The 20,784-nt window shown below is 43.5% G+C and overlaps 1 protein-coding gene across 2 annotated transcripts in view; it reads left to right on the top strand.

The window, feature by feature from the left end:
* Window positions 1–20,784, top strand: part of prkd1 (protein kinase D1) — a 187,519-nt gene that overhangs the window by 96,952 nt on the left and 69,783 nt on the right. For both annotated transcript variants that reach the window (XM_033026982.1, XM_033026981.1), the window contains exons 3-4: window positions 7,035–7,166; window positions 13,075–13,235. In XM_033026982.1, the coding sequence (XP_032882873.1) occupies window positions 7,035–7,166; window positions 13,075–13,235 (293 nt within the window). The remainder of the gene's footprint in view (window positions 1–7,034; window positions 7,167–13,074; window positions 13,236–20,784) is intronic.

Raw genomic sequence — 20,784 nt, 5'->3', positions numbered from 1 at the left:
CAACAAAGAATTAAGTTGCTCCCCTGGGCTTAAATTAAATATTTGCAGTTCGTAAATCTTTACTGCAAATAAACCAGGTTTTGCCAACGGCTTATTATAAAATTTCTGAACGGTCTTTTCCCTTCCCACCATCCTGCTGTAGCCAGGATGTGGTCTATAGGCATGTCCATTCTTTAGCCGTCGACATGGATGCTGCCCTGGTGGAATAAAATTTGTACATGTTAGTGTTTATCCCAGCAGTTTCTAGCACCTGCTTGAGCCATCTCGCAATGGTTTGGCTCGTACCCCACCATAAGGTTTTTGTGACTGACCCACAAGGCTTTTCATCTCCCTCGAATATTCTGGTTGTGTCTATGTAGGATAGTAGGTGGGTCATGGCACATAACCGTGGTTCTGGTGGGTAAGCCACGACTGGATTAGGTGTTCCTGGACTGCTCTGTTTGACCAGTCGCTGTATAACGACAGATCTGGTCTGGAGCTGTGATCATGTTGTCCAGTCGCAATAGGTGTAGTGACTGGACCCTCTGAGCGGATACAAGTGCCATCAACATGAGCGTCTTTAGTGTAGCTTGCTCGAGGCCGGGGGATCTGGCTGGTGGCCATTCCCTGAGATATGTCAGGACCACACTGATATCCCAAATATGGGTATACCTGGGCTTAGGGCTTGATATTGTAAATGCCCTTCATCAGTTTTACCACCAGTGGATGGGATCCCATCGCCTGTTGTCCTGCCGCTGGTTTGAGATAAGCAGAAAGAGCACTCTGCGCTGTGTTGATGGCACTGTAGCTGATCCCTACATCGTGGTGTAGATGGCCAGGAACTCCAGTATGTTGGTGGCTGTAGCTGTTGCGTATGTTGTCCATGTTTCCTGGCAGTACTTCTCCCTTTTTTGATGGTGGTTAAGTACTGCCTCTTGGTGGATGTTCGAAGGGATGCCGACATGGTGGTGATGGTTTGTTGGGACAATCCCAGTTCCAGGTAAGGTCTGTTCAAACTTGCAACCCAGGCGTTTAATTTTCTCATGGCATGGGTGTTTAGCTTACCTGGTAGGTAAGTAGCTGATAGCCAAATATGTCTTTCGACACACCATTGCCAAATCATGTTGACCAATTTGTCGCATGATAATGATTTTATGCCACCCATATGGTTAATATAAGCCATCACCGTAGTATTTATCAATTTGTAACCGAACATGCAAGTGCTGCATATTAGATACATATGCTTTTAAACCATAAAAGGCGCCCAACATCTCTAGATAGTTAATGCCCAGTGTAAGTAGTAATGATGACTCTAGGTTAGTCCATCTACCACTTGTGCTGGATATGGAGTTAGTCGCTCCCCAGCCTTGAGCACTGGCATCTGTTTGAATAACTAAAGTAGGGTTAGTGATAAAGATAGGGCTGAAACTATGCCAAACGTTTTCTGCCCACCACTGTAGCTCTGATATTGCTTCAGTGGGTAAGTTCATGACACGATCATAGTGACCTGTATGTCGTTTTATTGCCCGTACCTTTGCTCTCTGTAAAATTTTTGATAGTGCAAAGGTCCGAATTGTGTAGCCGGAAATGCTGCTACCATTTCCCCAATTACTCTTGCTACGTGTCGAATAGTTGGTCGCTCGTTGACCATTAATTTGTTGCATGATTGTGCTAATTCAACCATTTTTGCCTTTGGCAAGGTAACAGTCATATGGACTGAGTTAATTGTGAAGCCCAGGTAGTCCATGATAGTGGATGGCTTCAACTTAGATTTATCTGGATGTAGGACGAACCCCAGAGTTTCGAGGAGCTGTTTTGTAGCTGATACTGCTGCCACAGCCAATTCCATCGTTTTCCCTACTATGAGAATATCCTCCAGATATGCCATGACAATATGTTTTTGTTTTCTTAGTATTGCCATGGCTGGGTTCAATATTTTGGTGAATAATCTTGGGCTGAAGTTCGCCCATAGGGCAATGCTTTGTACCATCCAGATAAATTTAGGTATCTGCGATGATCCTTGTATATGGGTACTAGATAGTAAGCATATTTAAGATAAATGCTTGCCATGAAGTGTCCTTTGGAATTCAGTTGTTTGGCAGTAACATATGTCTCCATTTTGAAATGTATATACTTAACAAATTTGTTTAGTGATGTTAAGTCAATGATGATGCGATAGACACCATCTTTTTTGGTTTTAGTGAATATATTCGATACAAATTCCAAAGGTTCATGTTTGGTCTTTTCGATGACCCCCTTTGTGATAAGTCTCACCAGTTCAGCTTGTCCCTCACGTTTCTCTTTGACGGAGGGAGAAATACCCTTTGGGGCCATTGTTGAACTGGCGGCGTTTTTTCTGACATGAATTGTATTTTATATCCTGTAATGTTGTTGAGTATATACTTGTCACTCGTGACCATACCCCATGCTTCTTTAAACAAGTGTAATCTCCCCCCTGTTAATAAAGCACCCTTATTCTCTATATGATGGTAGGGACCAGACCCATCTACCTCCATGGTTATTGGCGATTCTGTTTCTTCATTTTCCTGAAGATTTTGTTCTGACGTGCTGGCGATGTTGGGGGGAGGCGCATTTTCCAGAGGGTCCGCTGCGGGCCCTGATCTGAAAGATCTTTGGGGATAATGTGCGGACCCCAAGCGTTCACCAGTCCCATATTGCGGACGTCGACTGGTGGATGCCGTGGGGTGCTGCCGCTTGGGTATCGGAGGTCTTGGTTTGCTCGTCCCGGGGCCTGCCCTCATTAGGCCGAAGGTTTTTGATGCTTCCTGCATCTCCTTCAGTTTTTTATTGAAATCTTTCCCAAATAGCAGCGCGTCCGTCTCCGCAGCTGGGGCTTTACACAAGCCAACAAATTTGGGATTGAGGGCAGGTCTTATGTTTCCCTCCGGAGATTGTTGATCTCAAATTGTGTGGTACACATTAATGCCAGCACATCCTGCTGGCAGGTATCCATCTCCATGGTCTCCACGGAACGAGCAAAGGCTGTGATGGCTGACGTCAGGAGCCTTAGGATCCGCTGTAGCTTGAGTTCTTGGGTCTGGATGTGTGACCCACATGCCCCCAGATTTGGCTGTTGACACTTTTTACTTTGAGGGCCTCACCGTTTTCTGGTGCTGTGTTGTTTCAGCACCTCAGCGAGCACCATTTCCAGTAATGGTTGATGCTGGCCGCCATTCTTGGTTCCAGCAGTGCTCCAGCCCGTGGGGTTGCTACAAGCGGTCCATCACACCCAACAGCTCTTCATGTTCCTGCACCCCTGGCATACTCCCGAATTCGTCCGCCTGCCCCTGTTCCAGACCAGCCCAGCCCTGGTCACCAATGCTAGCCTCCAGTAATGAGGGAGCAGAGGGCAGTGCATGAAGCACTGTGGAGGGGGTGCCTGACTTCCCTCCGCGAGAGCGCTCTTTCTGCGCATCTCGCTGGAGCTGGAGCTCAGGCGGCTGTCTCTCCTCCATTTAGGTGGAGACATGTCCCCGTCCGACGAATCGGACGCCACCGGCCGGATGCCTGTTCGGATGGCTAGACATCCAGCCCGCAGTTCAGGCACTAGCGGGACTGGGCTCGGCGCGGTGATGGGGATAGCGGGGCGACCGGTAATTATTCCTACCGCCTGTTGCTGCCACCCCTGCAATGGAACGCTCCTCCGCTGGAGTCGAGCGGGGGACAGGTTCTTCTGGAGCTGTTGTGCCTTGTAGTAGCGAGAGCACCCTTCAAGCAGCGCGTCTCGCAGGCACCTGCTCCGTGAGCCGCTCCAGCGGCTCAGGCGGCTCTCTCTCCCCCCGTGCGGGTGGAGAGACGTCCCGTCCGACATCGGGAACACCTGCCGGATGCCTCTCGAGTGGCTATGCGTCCAGCCCGCTGCTCAGGTACTAGCGGGCTGGCCTCGGCACGGTGTCGGGGAATTACGGAACACCGGGTAACGCTCCTACCGCCTGTTGCTGCCCCCCTCCCCAACAGGAAAACGGGGGACAGTTTTGTTCCAGAGCCTTTTTCTCTGCCTGTAAAAAAACACAAGCAGAAAAAGGCTCACCTGTAAAAGAAAACCCGATCTCAGGGTATTCACCTGACGGTCCGGTTCATCCTGTAACGAGAGTGCCTAACTCCCGTGGCAGCCGCTGTTGCACTGCTGGCGTAATGCCGCGCCTGCGCACTGAGCGGGTTCTTCACGTAGTCACTCACGTGACTCCGAAGTAAAATCCTTAAGCACTCACACAGACAATACAAGTAGCGGTCTGCGATCTTAACACACTCTAATTTTTTTACATACACAAATATTTATACAGTTCGAATGTTATCAATCAGTGAACCTCTCCATCTGATACCGAAGATTTTCCCCTTCCTAGGGTACTCTTTGCTGAGGGATACTACTTCTTAAATGACTACTTTTTCTCCTAAATGTTACTTTCCTCCTGCTAAGACTGGACTTCTATTGGGGGACCTCTTCCCTCCACTCTAAGTTCTCAGAATTAGGGGTACCCCTCACATCCAGGTACTTTTCACCAAGTAAACCAGATTCCCGTCTCTCAGTTACTCTTCGCTATCAGATACTAACCAACAATCGATCAGAGGGTTACTATTCACTGTTGATCAGCCGCTATTCAGAATCGATCTCAAACACGCACAAACTCTGGTTCTATTTACACAGAATTCGAATTCTACCATACGGGCAGAAATTCAATATGAAATTCTGTATTTGTAAACTTTGATTCTGCAAATTTAAGTTCGCTCTGTTCAATCAGTTTTGGTGTGTACCACTCAACGTACACGGGCTCTCGAATTCAATTTACTTGCCCAATGAAATCTCGAATGGACTCGAGTATTCCCAGCCAACCTATACTCTAGCCACCGAGCCCAGTGCCTTTACGAGATTCCTCGTCCGTCACTCCAGGGAGGGATTCGGATATCTTCATTTGAGTATAGGAGCAGGGAGGTTCTACTGCAGTTGTACAGGGTCTTGGTGAGACCACACTTGGAGTATTGCGTACAGGTTTGGTCTCCTAATCTGAGGAAGGACATTCTTGCCATAGAGGGAGTACAGAGAAGGTTCACCAGACTGATTCCTGGGATGTCAGGACTTTCATATGAAGAAAGGCTGGATAGACTCGGCTTGTATTCGCTAGAATTTAGAAGATTGAGGGGGGATCTTATAGAAACTTACAAAATTCTTAAGGGGTTGGACAGGCTAGATGCAGGAAGATTGTTCCTGATGTTGGGGAAGTCCAGAACAAGGGGTCACAGTTTAAGGATAAAGGGGAAATCTTTTAGGACTGAGATGCGAAAAACAATTTTTACACAGAGAATGGTGAATCCCTGGAATTCTCTGCCACAGAATGTAGTTGAGGCCAGTTCATTTGCTATATTTAAGAGGGAGTTAGATGTGGTCCTTGTGGCTAAAGGGATCAGGGGGTATGGAGAGAAGGCAGGTACAGGATACTGAGTTGGATGATCAGCCATGATCATATTGAATGGCGGTGCAGGCTCGAAGGGCCGAATGGCCTACTCCTGGACCTATTTTCTATGTTTCTGTTTCACACAGGTGTGGCCTCTAACCAACCCAGGTTTTACCTGCTCAAAAGGATTTCCTTCTCACCTGCTTGGCACCGGGTGTCAGCGCCTAGCCTCTTCGCGCTTGCAGTCGATGCCGAGTTTCGGAACGCACCTTTCCAATAAGCACCCCCAGCAACAACAGGTTAAATGCCTCACCGCTTAGCACGTAAACCAGACTTGTTTTCAATATCCCACCAATTGGATACCAAATCTGGGTAGGGATTTTAACCCAAGTCTGAATTTATGGTTTTTGACAGCAGTCTGCCAACTACGACCAAGTTTCAGGCCTCTAACCCAGGAAAGGGCCTCTAACCCAACCCCAGCAGGGCCTCTAACCCCACCCTGGTTTTATGGGCCCCTAACCCAAAGGAGTGTTATCACCCCCCGTGCTTGCTAGACTCTGTTCTATGATCTTGCTGGGACCCTTTCCCAAGCCCACGAATGATCAACCTGCTCTGACTAGCGAAGTGCCGAAAATCAATGCGAAAAACGCACAGTGGCACCGATTTCTGCACTCGCGATCGAGACAGCTCAACACCCTTAATTGCAAACTTGTGGTTGGGGGTCTGTAGAGATCCTGGACGAGCCCCCAATGTAAATAGCTTGTTCTAAGCTCCCCCCAGTCTAGTTTCAGTCAATAAAATACTGAATCAAGCACTTGCGCAACTAAACTTTATTTTGGATAACACAACACAAATTCCCCTATACAATACCTAACTACCGCGGGTTTGATCCTTGTATCTGCTTGGCCAAGCCCTTCTAGCCTCGTGCAAGCAGAGACACTCGAAAAGGTCACGCAGACCCATGCGTTCTTCCAGAAGATCGACATTGGACCTCGTGGGTGCTACTTTTTATAGGTCCCCGAACCTTGAGGGGCCGAACCACATGGGGGTGGTCTCTTTATAAACCAATTAAACATATTAATAATAACAGTATATAATTGACGGTTCCCTAACCCAGTAATACAATCTTGAATACATTGCATTTGAAGGAAGCTTCTGGAAGGAAGCAAACAAGAATGAACACTGAAACGTGTGCCCGGGGATTCAAACTGTTTCTCCAAGGCTCAACAGTTCGACCAATCATCAATTAGCAGGATGACCATCTCGCAACATTATTTATACTATTTACAATGCCCTTACAGCGATCCAATCAAAATGGTGCATTTAGGGTTTGTTTGCAAAACTGCTATACATTTTATCAATTTAGGAGAAACAAGGAGAACACCTGGATCCCTCATCATCCTGCATACCAGTCTGAGCCTAGACTGGCTGGCGCCATCCAAAGCCTGTAAACTTCAGATGACAAGGGTTAAGCATTTCTGACAAGTGCAGGGATCCTCCATTTTATGGTCTTTAATTTGGCCAGTATTAACACAAGTTAAGTCAAAGGGCATGTTTCCATGCTGTATGACCCTGTGACTCTTATGTATTGTGTACAGTTACAGTTCCAACTATCTGACTCCTAAATTCTTCTTCTTTGTGCAGCTGCCGCCACGTTTGAAGACGTCCAGATTAGGCCACATGCGTTGTTTGTCCATTCCTACCGAGCTCCAGCATTCTGTGATCACTGTGGGGAGATGCTGTGGGGATTAGTGCGACAAGGGCTCAAATGTGAAGGTAAGCCACACTTTAAAGTATTCAATGCCCGACCTAACAAAGAATGAAAACATGTCATTGTTTCCTTGAAAGTGACGTCACAGGTAGGCAGGGTATTCAAGAAGGATTGCAGTACATTGGCCTACATCGGTCAGGGTATTGAGTATAGAAATTGGATGTTATGTTACATTTATACAAGACGTTGGTGAGCAGAAACAAAGAACTGTAGGTTAGTTAATGCACAAAAAGAGACAAAGTGCTGGAAGAACTCAGAGGGTCAGGCAGCATCTCTGGAGAACAAGGATAGGCAACGTTTCGTTTCAGGACCCTTCCTCAGGTTCCAAGACATTGGTGAGGCTGCATTTCAAGCATTGCGTTCAGTTTTGGTCACCCTGCACCAGAAAGGATATTTAGTTTAGTTTAATACAATCAAGCCATCTACAGTCACAGATAGAGGATAAATGGTAGAACGTTTAGTGCAAGATATAACATTGAAGATAAAGTTTGATTAATGAAAGTTCATTTGTCTCCAATGATGTAAATGGGAGGCCAGGACCACACTCTAGCTGATGGATTCTTAATGTAACGTTTATGTTTTTTAAGTGTTGGTTGGGTGTTGAACGAGTGGCAGAGTGATGAGACACAAGCCTGTAAGAACCCAGAACAAAAAGGATAACTGTAAGAACAGTTGTTGAGAGGCCAAGGAACACGCCCATAGAGGGAAGTTGGAATTGCTTCCGGTTTTTGTTTTAGAGATACAGTGTGGAAATAGACCCTTCAGCCCATCAAGTCCGTGCTGACCTGCGATCACCCTGACACCAGCCTGATGCTACACACTAGGGATAATGTACAGAAGCCAATTAACCTACAAACCTTCACGTCTTTGGGATGTAGGAAGAAACTGGAGCACCCGGAGTAAGCCCATGGAGTCAGAGGGAGGGCATACAAACTCTATGCTGAAGGCATCTGAGGTCAGGATTGAACCCGGATCCCTGGCGCTGTAAGGCTGCAACTCTACCGCTGCGCCACTGTGCCACCCCAATTGTAACTTGGGAGACTTTGACAAGCCTATTTCTAATGACCACAAATTTAAATCTGCCAAACAAAACTAACATGTCAGAATAAAAACCTAGTCCATGTTAGTCACTGAGATATGGATTTGGACTATTATCTAATTTATACATTAAAGGTAAGCTGAAATTGTAGGGGTTTTCAAAGTATATAGTTTAGTTGTGAACTAATTTTAAGTTTGTAGATTTTCTTTACGTTAACCTTACTTAATAACTAAACCATTCTTCCAATAACAAGAGAGCAGTCCTAAGCTACTATCTACCTCATTGGAGACACTTGGACTATCTTTGATCAGACTTTACTGGACTTTATCATGAATTATACGCTATTCACGTTATTCCCTTTATCCTGTACCTGAACACTGTGGATAGCTTCATTATAATCATGTATAGTCTTTCCACTGACTGGTTAGTATGCAACAACAACTTTTCAATGTGCCTTGGTACACGTGACAATAAACTAAACTAAACTAATTCATGCCTTTATTAATGTAATACCAGTCTATTAGCATGTAACATGGCAAAATTCTATGTAAATATTTAGAACATTAAAAGCTTTTGTCAACATTTTATCACATTATTAATGAATCATTGATTTGCTCAGTAATTTGTGGCAATAATTGAAATGTATAATGTACATACGTTTTAAGTAGAATAACACGATCAACAGTTACACAATTCACAAAGCAATGAATACGTTTATCCATTCAAATGTCATCCATGTCTTTGAACACCTTTGTTAACAATTTTTACACAAAGGCCTTAGCCCTTCTCTAAAGCATAAGGTTAGGCCTCATTTTGTGTCATGCTGTGACTATTGATTGAAATTATATTCTGCTATTTAAGTATGAACAGTATGTACAAGTTCCGAAGATAACATCTAATTAGCGCAACAGACAAAATGCCTCCTTTCATTCCCCACTAACAGAATGTGAAGGGCCTTCAGAATTATTTTATTCACAGTAGATGACAGGTTTCAAATGCTGTATTCAAGTACTGTATATTAAGTGTTTTCTTTAAAACTGAGAAGGTGTATTTTTTTGCCACAGAGAAAAGAGCAGCATTGCCCTTCCGATTTGACAGACTCCACTGAATATAGTGCTGTCTCAGCCCTTTCATTGACCTTGAGTAATTTACAACATTTGGAATAGGAAAATAATTTAATGAGGAACATTGTAAATATTTAACTCCAAATCATTGGTTCAATTGTTCAAGGGTACTTTATTGTCACATGTACAGAGGTACAATGAAATTCAATTCCGTATAAATTCAGTACGGGTATCACTATATATATATATATGCACAGATACATCTTAGAAAAACATCTCAGCTACAGTCCTAGTGTACGGCAGTGGTATGAGATAGTATACTGAGTTGCCAGATATGGCAGCATTTTTGTCCCAGTTGTTGAAAGTGCAGGATTGATGGCCTGACCATGAAGGCCCGTTGTCCTGCAGATCTTGGTGGGTCAGCCTGTAATATCCTCCACCGCTGCAGGCCGCGTCCGGTCCACGCACTCGGCCTCTTGAAGCACCCATTGTAAACAGATCCAGGAGCAATGGGGTTACATGAGAGTTGAACAGGCAGCAAGGTGGCACAGCAGTAAAGTTGCTGCCTTACAGCATCAGAGACCCGGGTTCAATCCTGACTACGGATACTGTCTGCATGGAGTTTGTACATTCTCCTCGTGACCGCGTGGGTTTTCTCCGGGTGCTCCAGTTTCCTCCCAGATCCCAAACGACGTGTGTGGGTTTGTAGGTTCATTGACTTCTGTAAATTGTCCCTAGTTGGGCTGAACGAGCATACGGGTGATCACTGGTCGGCCCGTCCCAGTGGGCAGAAGGGCCTGTTTCCACACTGTATCTCTAAAACTAAACTAAGCCTATTCAAGGCCCATAAACCAAATGGCAATTGAAAAAAAAATTATACACATTTAGCAGATGAGGTAGTATCTGTGGAAAGAGAAACCAGGTTAATGTTTCAAGTTGAAAACTGTTTGTCAGAACTGGGGGAAAAGATTAAAAAAATAGTTTTAAGTTGCAGGAAAAGTGTGGAAAGAAATATAATGGATTGAACCCTCCTCGCCTGTGTTGAATTATCACCTGTCTAGGAAGGAATAGCAGATGCTGGTTTAAGCAAGATAGACACAGAATGCTGGGGTAACTCATTCCTCATAACTGATTCCTCCTGCTCTCTGGCTCTACGATGTGTCTGAGGTCTCGACCCCAAACATTGCCTATTCCTTTGCTCCAGAGATGCTGCCGAACCTGCTGAGTTACTCCAGCATTTTGTGTCTATATTCGGTATAAACCAGCATCTGCAGTCCCTTCCTACACAATAACAAACAGATGTTGGTTTTACCAAAGATAGTCATAAAATGTTGCAGTAACACAGCAGATCAGGCAATATCCTTGGAGATAATGGCAACTGCTCACATTATTAGCCAATGGTGGGCTCAGGCTAAATATGTTAACATAGGCTTTATTATTAAAAAGGCAAAAGAAGATTAAAAACGCTTCTCTAGACGATGCTTTGTTGGGCCATCCACCTCTGGAGACATCTCCCGTTACGCGGGAACTCGATTCACAGGCTTATTTCCTCCCTCTGATCTCGGGTGGACCCGTGCATTAAATTCAAAGTGTTAATTTTACAGAAAGCCTCATGAAATTTGAATGCAAATTCATAATTGACAGTGATTTTCTAGCTGAAAAGGTGAAGTTTTGCATGTTTTTTTACACCAGCTTGAAATAACTTTATATACCATGAGGTGGAGTGCCATCTCTTTGTTGCGAAGTGGTTGTGGGCAGATTGCATCTTGTTTTCAAGAAGAATATTTACACTACAAAAACCTGGGAGTAACTCAGAAGGAATGGGTGACTTTGTGGGTCGAGACCCTTCTTCAGACTGTAGAAGGGTCTCGACCCGAAATGTCACCAATTCCTTCTCTCCAGAGATGCTGCCTGTCCCGCTGAGTTACTCCAGCTTTTTGTGTCTTATCTTCGGTTTAAACCAGCATCTGCAGTTCCTTCCTATACAGAATATTTACGTCAGTCCTGACAAAATGAATCCCATTCTCTGCTGCTGCAATTCTATGATTGCATCTTATAATAGGCATCCCACTTTAGCTGAAACTTGTTACTATTGTCTTCTTTACAATTTATTTTAGACTTCAGACATACAGCGCAGAAACAGGCCCTTCAGCCCACTGAGTTTGCGCCAATCAACCATCACCCCATACACTAGAACTATCCTACACACTAGGGATAATTTACAATTTTACCCAAGCCAACTAACCTACAAACCTGCACGCCTTTGGAGTGTGGGAGGAAACCGGAGCACCCGGAGAAAACCCACACGGTCACGGGGAGAACGTGAAAACTCCGTACAGACAGCACCTGTAGTCTGGAATGAACCTGGGTCTATGGTGCTGTAAGGCAACAACTCTACTGCTACACCACTGGCTGTCCCAATTTTTCATCTACTTCCTGCACACTATGGACAATTTACAGAGGCCAATTAACATAAAAACCCACACATCTTTGGGATGTGGAAGGAAACCGTAGCACCTGGAAGAATCCCACACGGTTATTATTTTCATGAATAGCATAAATACAAGGAGGAAAATAGGCAGAGATTGGGTAAAAAATATCAGTGGCGTGATATACATTGTGAACAATTTACTCTTTTTTGAATTTTGAGGCCAGAACAGTAATCTACGACAGCCCATTCCCGATCTCACCTTTCCTGTTCTCTGAGCGCAAGGGCAGCAAAACCTCTACAAATGTGCTCTGTATTTCATCAGCCCTTGTCTTTACATCTCTAGCCTTTGTCCAACCATCTGCCTAACAAAGCCCCTCTCACCTGTATCCATCTACTACTTGCCAGGGTTTATCCTGCCCCTCCTCTCTTCTAGCTTTCCTCCCCCCCCTACACTCAGTCTGAATGGTCCCAACTGGAAACATCATCTATTCGTGTTCTCCAGAGATCCTGCCTGGCCCGCTGAGTTACATCAACACTTCGTAACAATCCATACAACTCTATTTTGGAGGATTAGCTTAGTTTACTTTAAAGAATTACTTCTTGAAAAGTGAATCTTTTTCCAAAAATGTTTTACCATGATCCGTTTAACCAATTTAGTAGGGAATTTAGTTAGGCTGCTCAGCTGGTAGAGCTGCTGCCTCAAAGCGCCAGAGACCTGGGTTCACTTCTGACCTCGGGTGCTATCTGTCTGTCGTTTGCACGTTTTGCTTGTGACCGCCTGAGTTTTAGTTTAGTTTAGTGTAGTTTATTGTCACGTGTACCGCAATACAGTGAAAAGCTCTTGTTGCATGCTAACCAGTCAGCAGAAAGGCAATATATGATTACAATCGAGTTGTCCACAGTGTACAGATACATGATAAAGGGAATAATGGAAAATCCGATCAAAGATTGTCTGAGGTAGATAGTAGCTCAGGTACTATCAATGAGATAGATGGTAGCTCAGGATTGGTCTCTAGTTGTTGGTACGTGGTTCAGTTGCCTGATAACAGCAGAGTGTAGATCAAAACACAAGATGAGATGTTAACCCACGGTTATTTTGGAGGAAATGCAGCAGACGAATTGCAGTTTGTCATTGGAATATTTGGCTAATGTAAGTACTGTAACCTCCGAAGTTGAATCGCCCCGACTCAATTACTGTGCATGCTAATTGCTGACCTAAATTGAGATGATTAGATTACTTTATTTGGGAGCTGTTCATCAAGACTTTCGATGGCTACTGTTCATTCTCATTGGGTGCAAGAACCGAGATTTTATCTTAAAAAAAAATAAATATGCCTATTTCTATTGCTGATTGCATCTTTGCATTTAATTATTTGCAGGATGCGGGCTCAGCTACCACAAGAGATGTGCGTTCAAAATCCCCAACAACTGCAGTGGCGTGCGCAAAAGACGCCTTTCCAATGTCTCACTAACGGGTTTGACCGCTACACGGTCCGTCTCCAATGATCTGTCGCTGAGTGCACCAGATGAAATGTCACTGGTAGGTTGTCTTAAAGAATGCTTCACGTCAGTAGAATATGAATCGAGCACACTCCAAAGCTTTTCCTGAATGTTTGTTTTGTTTATTATTGCCACGTGTATCGAGGTGCAGTGAAAAGCTTTTTGTCGCATGCTGTCCAATCAGCGAAAAGACTATATGTGTGTACAAGTAGAAGCAAAGAACTACAGATGCTGGTTTATACCAAAGATAGACACTTGCCAAAGATAAATGCATGATTACAATCAAGCCATCCACAGTGTACTGATAAAGATAAAGGGGACAAAGGTAGCAAGATAAAGGCCAATTAAAGATAGTTCAAAGATTTCCAATGAAGTAGTTGGGAGGTCAGGACCACCCTCTAGCTGGTTAGAGGATGCTTCAGTTGTCTGATAACAACTGGGGGAAAAACTGTCCATGAATATGCGTTTTCAAACCTCTGTGCCTCTTGCCTGATGTGGGAGGGGAGAAGAGGGATTGACCAGGGTGAGACTTGTTCTTGATTATGTTGGTGGCCTTGTCTATGCAGTGTGAAGTGTAGTTGGAGTCAATGGAAGGGTGGTTGGTTTTGTGATGGTCTGGGCTACGTCCGCAACTCTCTCTAATTTCTTATGTTCTTGGATGCGGTGGGCACAGATGTACAATGGATAGTGATTTCTATGCATTGCTCTAATCCCATTTTTAACAGAATGTCTACCAAACGACTCCTAGGGTATAAAATAATCAACATCTGTTGATTTAGTCAGCAACATAATTTTTAAACATTTAGTAAATTACGCACTTTGATTACACACTGTTAATGATTCATATTTGACATAATGATTTATTCAAACATCATCTTCAGCAGACGATTAATGTAGAAATAACAGCCTCATTATTCTAGGGTGATCTAATCACCTCATCCCTTCTGAAGGTAAAAATTAGAAGAACATTAAGTATTTTAGTGAAGTAAACATGTGAAAATTAATAAGCACAGTTTGTATTGTTTTACATGGTAGATAGCTTGGTTCGTATACCTCAATAATTGCCTCAATTGCTTTTATTTAAATAGTTGTTAATTTCAACAAATTCTCTACTGGATATTAAAACATGCTTAATGATTGTGCATAATATTCCAAAATGTATGAGCTTTTACATTTCTTCAAAGAGAGCAACTTGTTATGCCACTATCATATGTTTACTGTGTTTTGCTCAGTGTTGTAGTGCTAGGCTCCACTTAGTAATCCGGTTTCATGTTAAGGTTGGGACCAATTTCGTGCACAGCAAAGCCCATTAGCTGGAAGTGGAGAAGTGCTCTTTTAGTACAATAAGTGACTGGAAATCTGTTGTTCCAACAAAAAATAGGTCAACTCAAAAAGTAGATGTAAGCAATCAAGGTCACTAAACTAAACATTGTATACATCTCCGCACATTGAAGGTTCAATTGATTCAACTGTCACTTGAGTTTGACTTTAGTGTAGTGCCACATGTAGCGAGGTTTATACCCAAATGTGCATACAAATAACAATCCAGATCAGGATTCAGGATTAAAAAATCCCCCCAAAATTCTCACAAATTATCAATGGACCGTCTTGCACTCTAAGTCTGCAAGACAAACCCCCTCAAGATATACCTACTTTGAAGATGTCCTCCTCCTCTCTCCTAATCAATCTCCTCAAAGTAAGTCTACTTTGAAGAAGCTCTCCTCCTCTGTCCAAAACAATCACCTCAAGACAAAAGCTCAGTTTAGTTTCAACTCTCCTGAGGTAGTTTATTCATCTTTTAAGAAACGTGGCATAATTTGAGTTTTATAGTATTAAGTAGTGTAGGATTCAATGGTGGATGAGTCCTGATATTTAAACAGGTAATAATTCAGTGATATCCCTGGCTGGGAAATTGTTTAATGTCACATCCTGGATGCGGTTTCCATGAAGCACAGGTTGTAAGTGTTTATTTTTACAATTTATTAAGATGGTAAAAGTCTCAAAATGATTAAAGGGGATAAATCCATACGAGCATTGAAATTAAGTGAAGATTACTTAAACATTTTCCCATTGAAAGCTCTAAAATATTAGAAAGGAAATATTAATGATTGGTGCATAATTCTTAATATTGATAATGATCAATAGAGCTTTAGAGAATTAAATTGGATATTGTTTGCGATTTGACTCATGGCATTAAAGTGCAAGCATACATTCCGATTGCTTGATAATGCATCCACAGATCATTGATTTATGAATCTCTTCCCAAATTGTTTTCCTTCCAGCTCATTATACATCTCGCAACGTTTGGCATTGTTTTTCTCTTTGTTCTATCTTTATTGTGCATATATGGACAGCTCTGTTATAAAACAAACACAAGAACACTGCCCTGTTATCTCCTTAGCCACTTATTTTTATCAGTTATCACAGGAAAGAAACAGAACCTAAGAACTGTTTGTGTCCTTGATCAACAAACGGCTCGTTTACATTTTTGTTGAAACTTTCCATCTGTTCTGGCATTCAGTGTGAAATGAAAATGCTGTGCATTCCAACACAATGATGATTGGTTCTCTCCTATAAAGAACAATGGTCAATACCAAGATATAACAGTCATTCAATAAAAAAATTAGTTCTTATGTGATAATACTGATGACCGGGAGCAAAATACCCAAATACTCAATCTCCCAGCTTCTCAAGTCTTATATTAAAAAGGTGGCAGTCTCCATAAATGCTTTCTTTCTTCTCGCTGTTGCCCTATTCCACATGTAAGTGGCATGGAGGACTCGCCTAATGTCAATGTGCTGTATCAATGCAAGTGGTTATGTCTGGTATATACGTAAGCTGCTTAAATGTCACCACACTGCTGTTAGTTCAACGCACAGCACCAACATGACCTTGACTGAAGTTCAGCAAACCATTAGCGTGCCTCTGAGAATGTCACCAAAAGGACAGAATTATTTGATGATAAACCCATCAAACATGATCCATCGTCACAACTGCCTATGAAATATTTTTGTAACCCTAATGTGCCATTAATACAATGCATTCTACTGAAATCGTTAATTATATGAAAATCTTCCAAATAATAGTATCAATTCTCAATTCTCATTTCTCAAGGATAGATAGTTTAGTTTAGTTTATTATTGTCACGTGTGCCGAGGTACAGTGAAAAGCTTTTTTGTTGCATGCTATGCAGTCAGCAGAAAGACCACACAATTACAATCAAATCGTCCATGGTGTACAGGTGGAGGTTAAAGCATATAACATTTAGTACAAGATGAAGTCCAGCAAAGTCAGATTAAAGATTGACACAAAATGCTGAAGTAACTCAGAGGGTCAGGCAGCATCATTGGAGAAATCGAATAGATGAAGTTTCGGGTCTGAACCCTTCTTCAGAGATGCTTCCTGACCCCTGAGTTACTCCAGCACTTTGAGTCTATAGTTGGTATATATCAGCATCTGAAATTCCTTCCTACACATCCAATTAAAGATAGTTTGAAGGTCTATAATGAGATAGATGGGAGGTCAGGACAGCTCTTTAGCTGATGCGAGGATGGTTCAGTTGCTAGATAGCAGCTGGGAAGAAACTGTCCCTGAATCTAGAGGTATACATCTTCAAACTTCTGTACCTCTTGCCTGATGGGAGAGGGGATAAGAGGGAATGATCAGGGTGAGACTGGTCCTTGATTATGCTGGTGGCCTTGCCGAGGCAGTGTGAAGTGTAGATGTATAGAGTCAATGGTAGGGAGGTTGGTTTGCGTGATGATCTGGGCTACATCCATAACTGTCTGCAGTTTCTTGGGGTCGTGGATGGAGCTGTTCCAGATTATCCTGTGATTCATCCCGATAAAATGATAGCTTGGTTTGCCATTCAATATGATGGTGGCAGATCATTCCACATTTAGCTTGGGCCCCATATCCGAAGAAAGATGTGTTGGCATTGGAGAGGGTCCAAAGGTAGTTTACGAGAATGATCCCAGGAATGATTGGGTTAGTATATGATGAGCGTTTGACGGCGCTGCACTTGTACTCATTAGAGTTTAGAAGGAAGAGGGGACACCTCATTGAAACTTACCGAATAGTTGAAAGGCCAGGATAGAGTGGACGTGGAGAGGATGTTTCCACTGGTGGGAGAGTCTAGGAGCAGAAGGCACAGCCTCAGAAGGAAAGGACTACGTATTTTTAGAAAAGAGATGCAGAGGAATTGTTTTAGTCAGAGGGTGATGAATCTGTGGAATTCATTGCCACAGACAGATGTGGAGGCCAAATCTTTGGATATTTTTGAGGAGATTGATAGATTCTTGATGTTAGAGAGAGTTTTCTTTATTGTCATTCAAACAATAGTTTGAACGAAATTGCGTACCTTGCAGTCATGACAGAAAAAAAAGCAACAGAACACACAATGAACACAGTTTAACACAAACATCCATCACAGTGAATCTCCAGGCACCTCCTCACTGTGATGGAAGGCAAAAAGTCTTATCTCTTCCTTGCTTGTTCTCCCGCTGCATTGAGGAGATCCAGGCTCTCGATGTTGGGGCCCCTGCCAGGTGATGGTAAGTCCCGCGGCCGATTCCAAGCTCCGTGAACGGGCCAATTCAAACTCTGCGACCCGGGGCGGACGAAGCTGCAACCTCCAGTCCAGCGGACGAAGCTGTTGTTGCGGGAGCTCCCGAGAATCGGTCAACAACCTGGGACCTGCGAGCTCCTGATGTTACCGTCCACAGGCCCGCGGCCGAAGCCTCCGAAGCTCCGAAGTCGGGTTGCAGCCACAGCCTCCGAAGCCAGCCAGCTCTGTGATGGTGAGTCCACAAGCTCTGCCACTAGAGCCTCAAGGTCGATTCTAGTTGGAGGCCGCCAGCTCCACGATATTAGGCCTCAGCGCAGATGGAGACGGAGATACGACAAGGAAAAAGTTGCATCCCCGTTGAAAGAAGAGGTTTAAAAAAAGTTTCCCCCCACACATACACAACTAAACATAAACTAAAACATTCATCTAACAAGACAAAAAAACAAAAAAAAAGGAAAAGACAGACAGACTGGAGGTGAGCCGCAGCTGCTTGGCAGCGCCGCTACTTCCAGAAGGTTCCATTAATAGGGGTGTCAGGGGTTATGGGGAGAAAGCAGGAGAATGGGGTTGAGAGGTAAAGATAGATCAGCCATGATTGAGTGGCGGAGTAGACTTGATGGGCCTAATGGCCAAAAATGTTCCTATAACTTATGAACTGCTCACACTTTCTTCCCTTATTTCACTATCTCTCTATCCCTATGAAGAATATTTAACTCTTTTTGTGAATGTGCTGAGGGATTAGCTGCCTTCTAGGGCGGCACAGTGGCACAGTGGTAGAGCTACTGCCTTAAAGCACCCAAGACCCGGGTTTGACCCTGACTATGGGTGCTTGGCTCTATGGAGTTTGCACGTCTTCCTGGTCGGTGTGGATCTGGTGGGCCATAGGGCCTGTTTCCACGCTGTATCTCTAAAACTAAAATCTACCACTAATGGTTCACTTCCCTCTAGGGGAAGAAACGTTTCCTCCTCGGTATCTCCTCGGTCCAATCCTGTAAGAATTGTAGACAGACACAAAATGCTGGAGTGACTCAGTGGGTCAGACAGCATCTCTGGAGAAAAGGAATGGGTGACGTTTCGGTCGAGACCCTTCTTCAGACTGAAAGGATTGTGTTAGATAAGGAGGAGTGAAAAGTACAGCCAGAGGGTTTTGGTTATATATTATCTCCCTATGCAGTCTTCTCTGTCCTTGACCTCTTCCACAGCCAGCGTGAGGCCACACGCAAACTGGAAGAACAGCGCTTTATTTTCTGCTTGGGTAGCTTACAGCCCAACAGTATGAACACTGAATTCTCAAATTTCAAGTAACATACCCCTCTAACAACCCTCCCCTCTTTCCTCTGCCCCCCTCGCCCATCCTGGTGTGCACGCATATTTCCTGCCATCCCAGTCACCCTTCTCAACTCCTCTTCTTCATTCACCTTGAGGGGATCATGATGGGGATCGTGGTAGAGTGAATAACAAGGGAAATGGATCGGATGAATGTTCAGAGTCTTTTCCCCAGAGTAGAGCAACCAAATACCAGAGGACATAGGTTTAAGTTGAAATGGGAAAGATTTAATTGAAACATGAGAGGCAACTGTTTCAACAGTGTATGGTGTGTATAGTTTAGTTTAGAGATACAGCGTGGAAACAGGCCTTTCGGCCCACCAAGTCCACGCCGACCAGCGATCCTCATACACAAATTCTATCCTCTTCGGGAACAAGCAGGGGCTGGCTTGGCGGCTCCCTCTACTGGCCGCGGCCTTCCACTGCTCAATTTAATTTCAATGTTATTGAAATTTTGCTTCCCTATTAAATTCCACTGCTACGCTGTTAATTGTGCAAATTTATCTGCAATACAACATTGGCTCAATGTCAGTGAAATCATCGCTAACCTTTTTAATGTGGAGCTGCTAATAGTCCATGGTGTCATTAACACACAGGGTGCCATAGGGATATATCCATTAGCCCATCAAAATGTTAACATTAACTGAATGAGTCTCTTTGAAATACTACCCCAATGGATGTTATTAATATATTTTTATCTTAAAGGTGTTACAGTAATACTAACACCAGCTCACTCAGTGTTACTGGAATGTGAGTATCAGCTTCAATGGTTATCACTGAGCTAATAATGATAACCAAATAAAAATAATTGAAATATTGATATTATTCCATTGAATATTACTCAAGTGCTGGCATTACCCCAGGGTTCAATTAAACACTAATATTAGCCAGGTCATTGTCACTCAACAGCTAATTTTAATTAAATGAATATCTATGAGATGATAATGTTAATTAGCTCAGATTGCCAGCATTTAATCTCAGGTAAGCAGTTAACTGTTCATCTTGAATTGGAGCTATCTTAATTGAAGGTTATTAAAAAAAATAGAAGCAAGGAACTGCAGATGCTTCGTTTACACAAAAGAACACAAAGTGCTGGAGTAACAGCAGATCAGGCAGCATTTGTGGGTAGGGCTAATGGTTTGAGTTGGGATCCTTCTTTAGCACTACGAAATTACTTGCATAATATGATTTTTAAATAACAAAAGGACACAAAGTGCTGGAGTAACACAGTGGGTCAGGCAGCATCTCTGGAGAATGTGAATAGGTGATCTTTCAGGTCAGGACCATTCTGACCCTTCGTGATCAGTCTGCCCCCTTCGGGATAGCAATGCTAATCCCAGCCAATGATAGATCCTGCACCCAGCTGATCTTTGAATGATCAGAGGCCTTGTCCCCAATGAACCTCTTTTATTTAATCAAAACATTTATTTAACTATTAAAAATAATATTTACAATACTATAAAACAAAACAGAACCCACCGCCATAATACAAGACAAACAAATATACTAAATAAACTACTATACAACTATGTTACAATCCTTCGCAAGGATGCATTCAACCCCCCGCGGTGCCCAGCGGTCCTGGAAATCCCCCAGGGTGCCCGTGGACAGTGCGTAGTCCCTCTCCAACATCACCTGGGTGTGGACGTAACCCCGGAAAGGGGCAGGCAGCCGGCTCGGGCAGGCGTAACCAGCT

This window comes from Amblyraja radiata, chromosome 9 (genome assembly GCF_010909765.2).
Source record: "Amblyraja radiata isolate CabotCenter1 chromosome 9, sAmbRad1.1.pri, whole genome shotgun sequence".
Classification (NCBI taxonomy): Eukaryota; Metazoa; Chordata; class Chondrichthyes; order Rajiformes; family Rajidae; genus Amblyraja; species Amblyraja radiata.
Note: the sequence above shows the minus strand (reverse complement) of the source record. Positions and strands in the feature narration are given on the sequence as shown.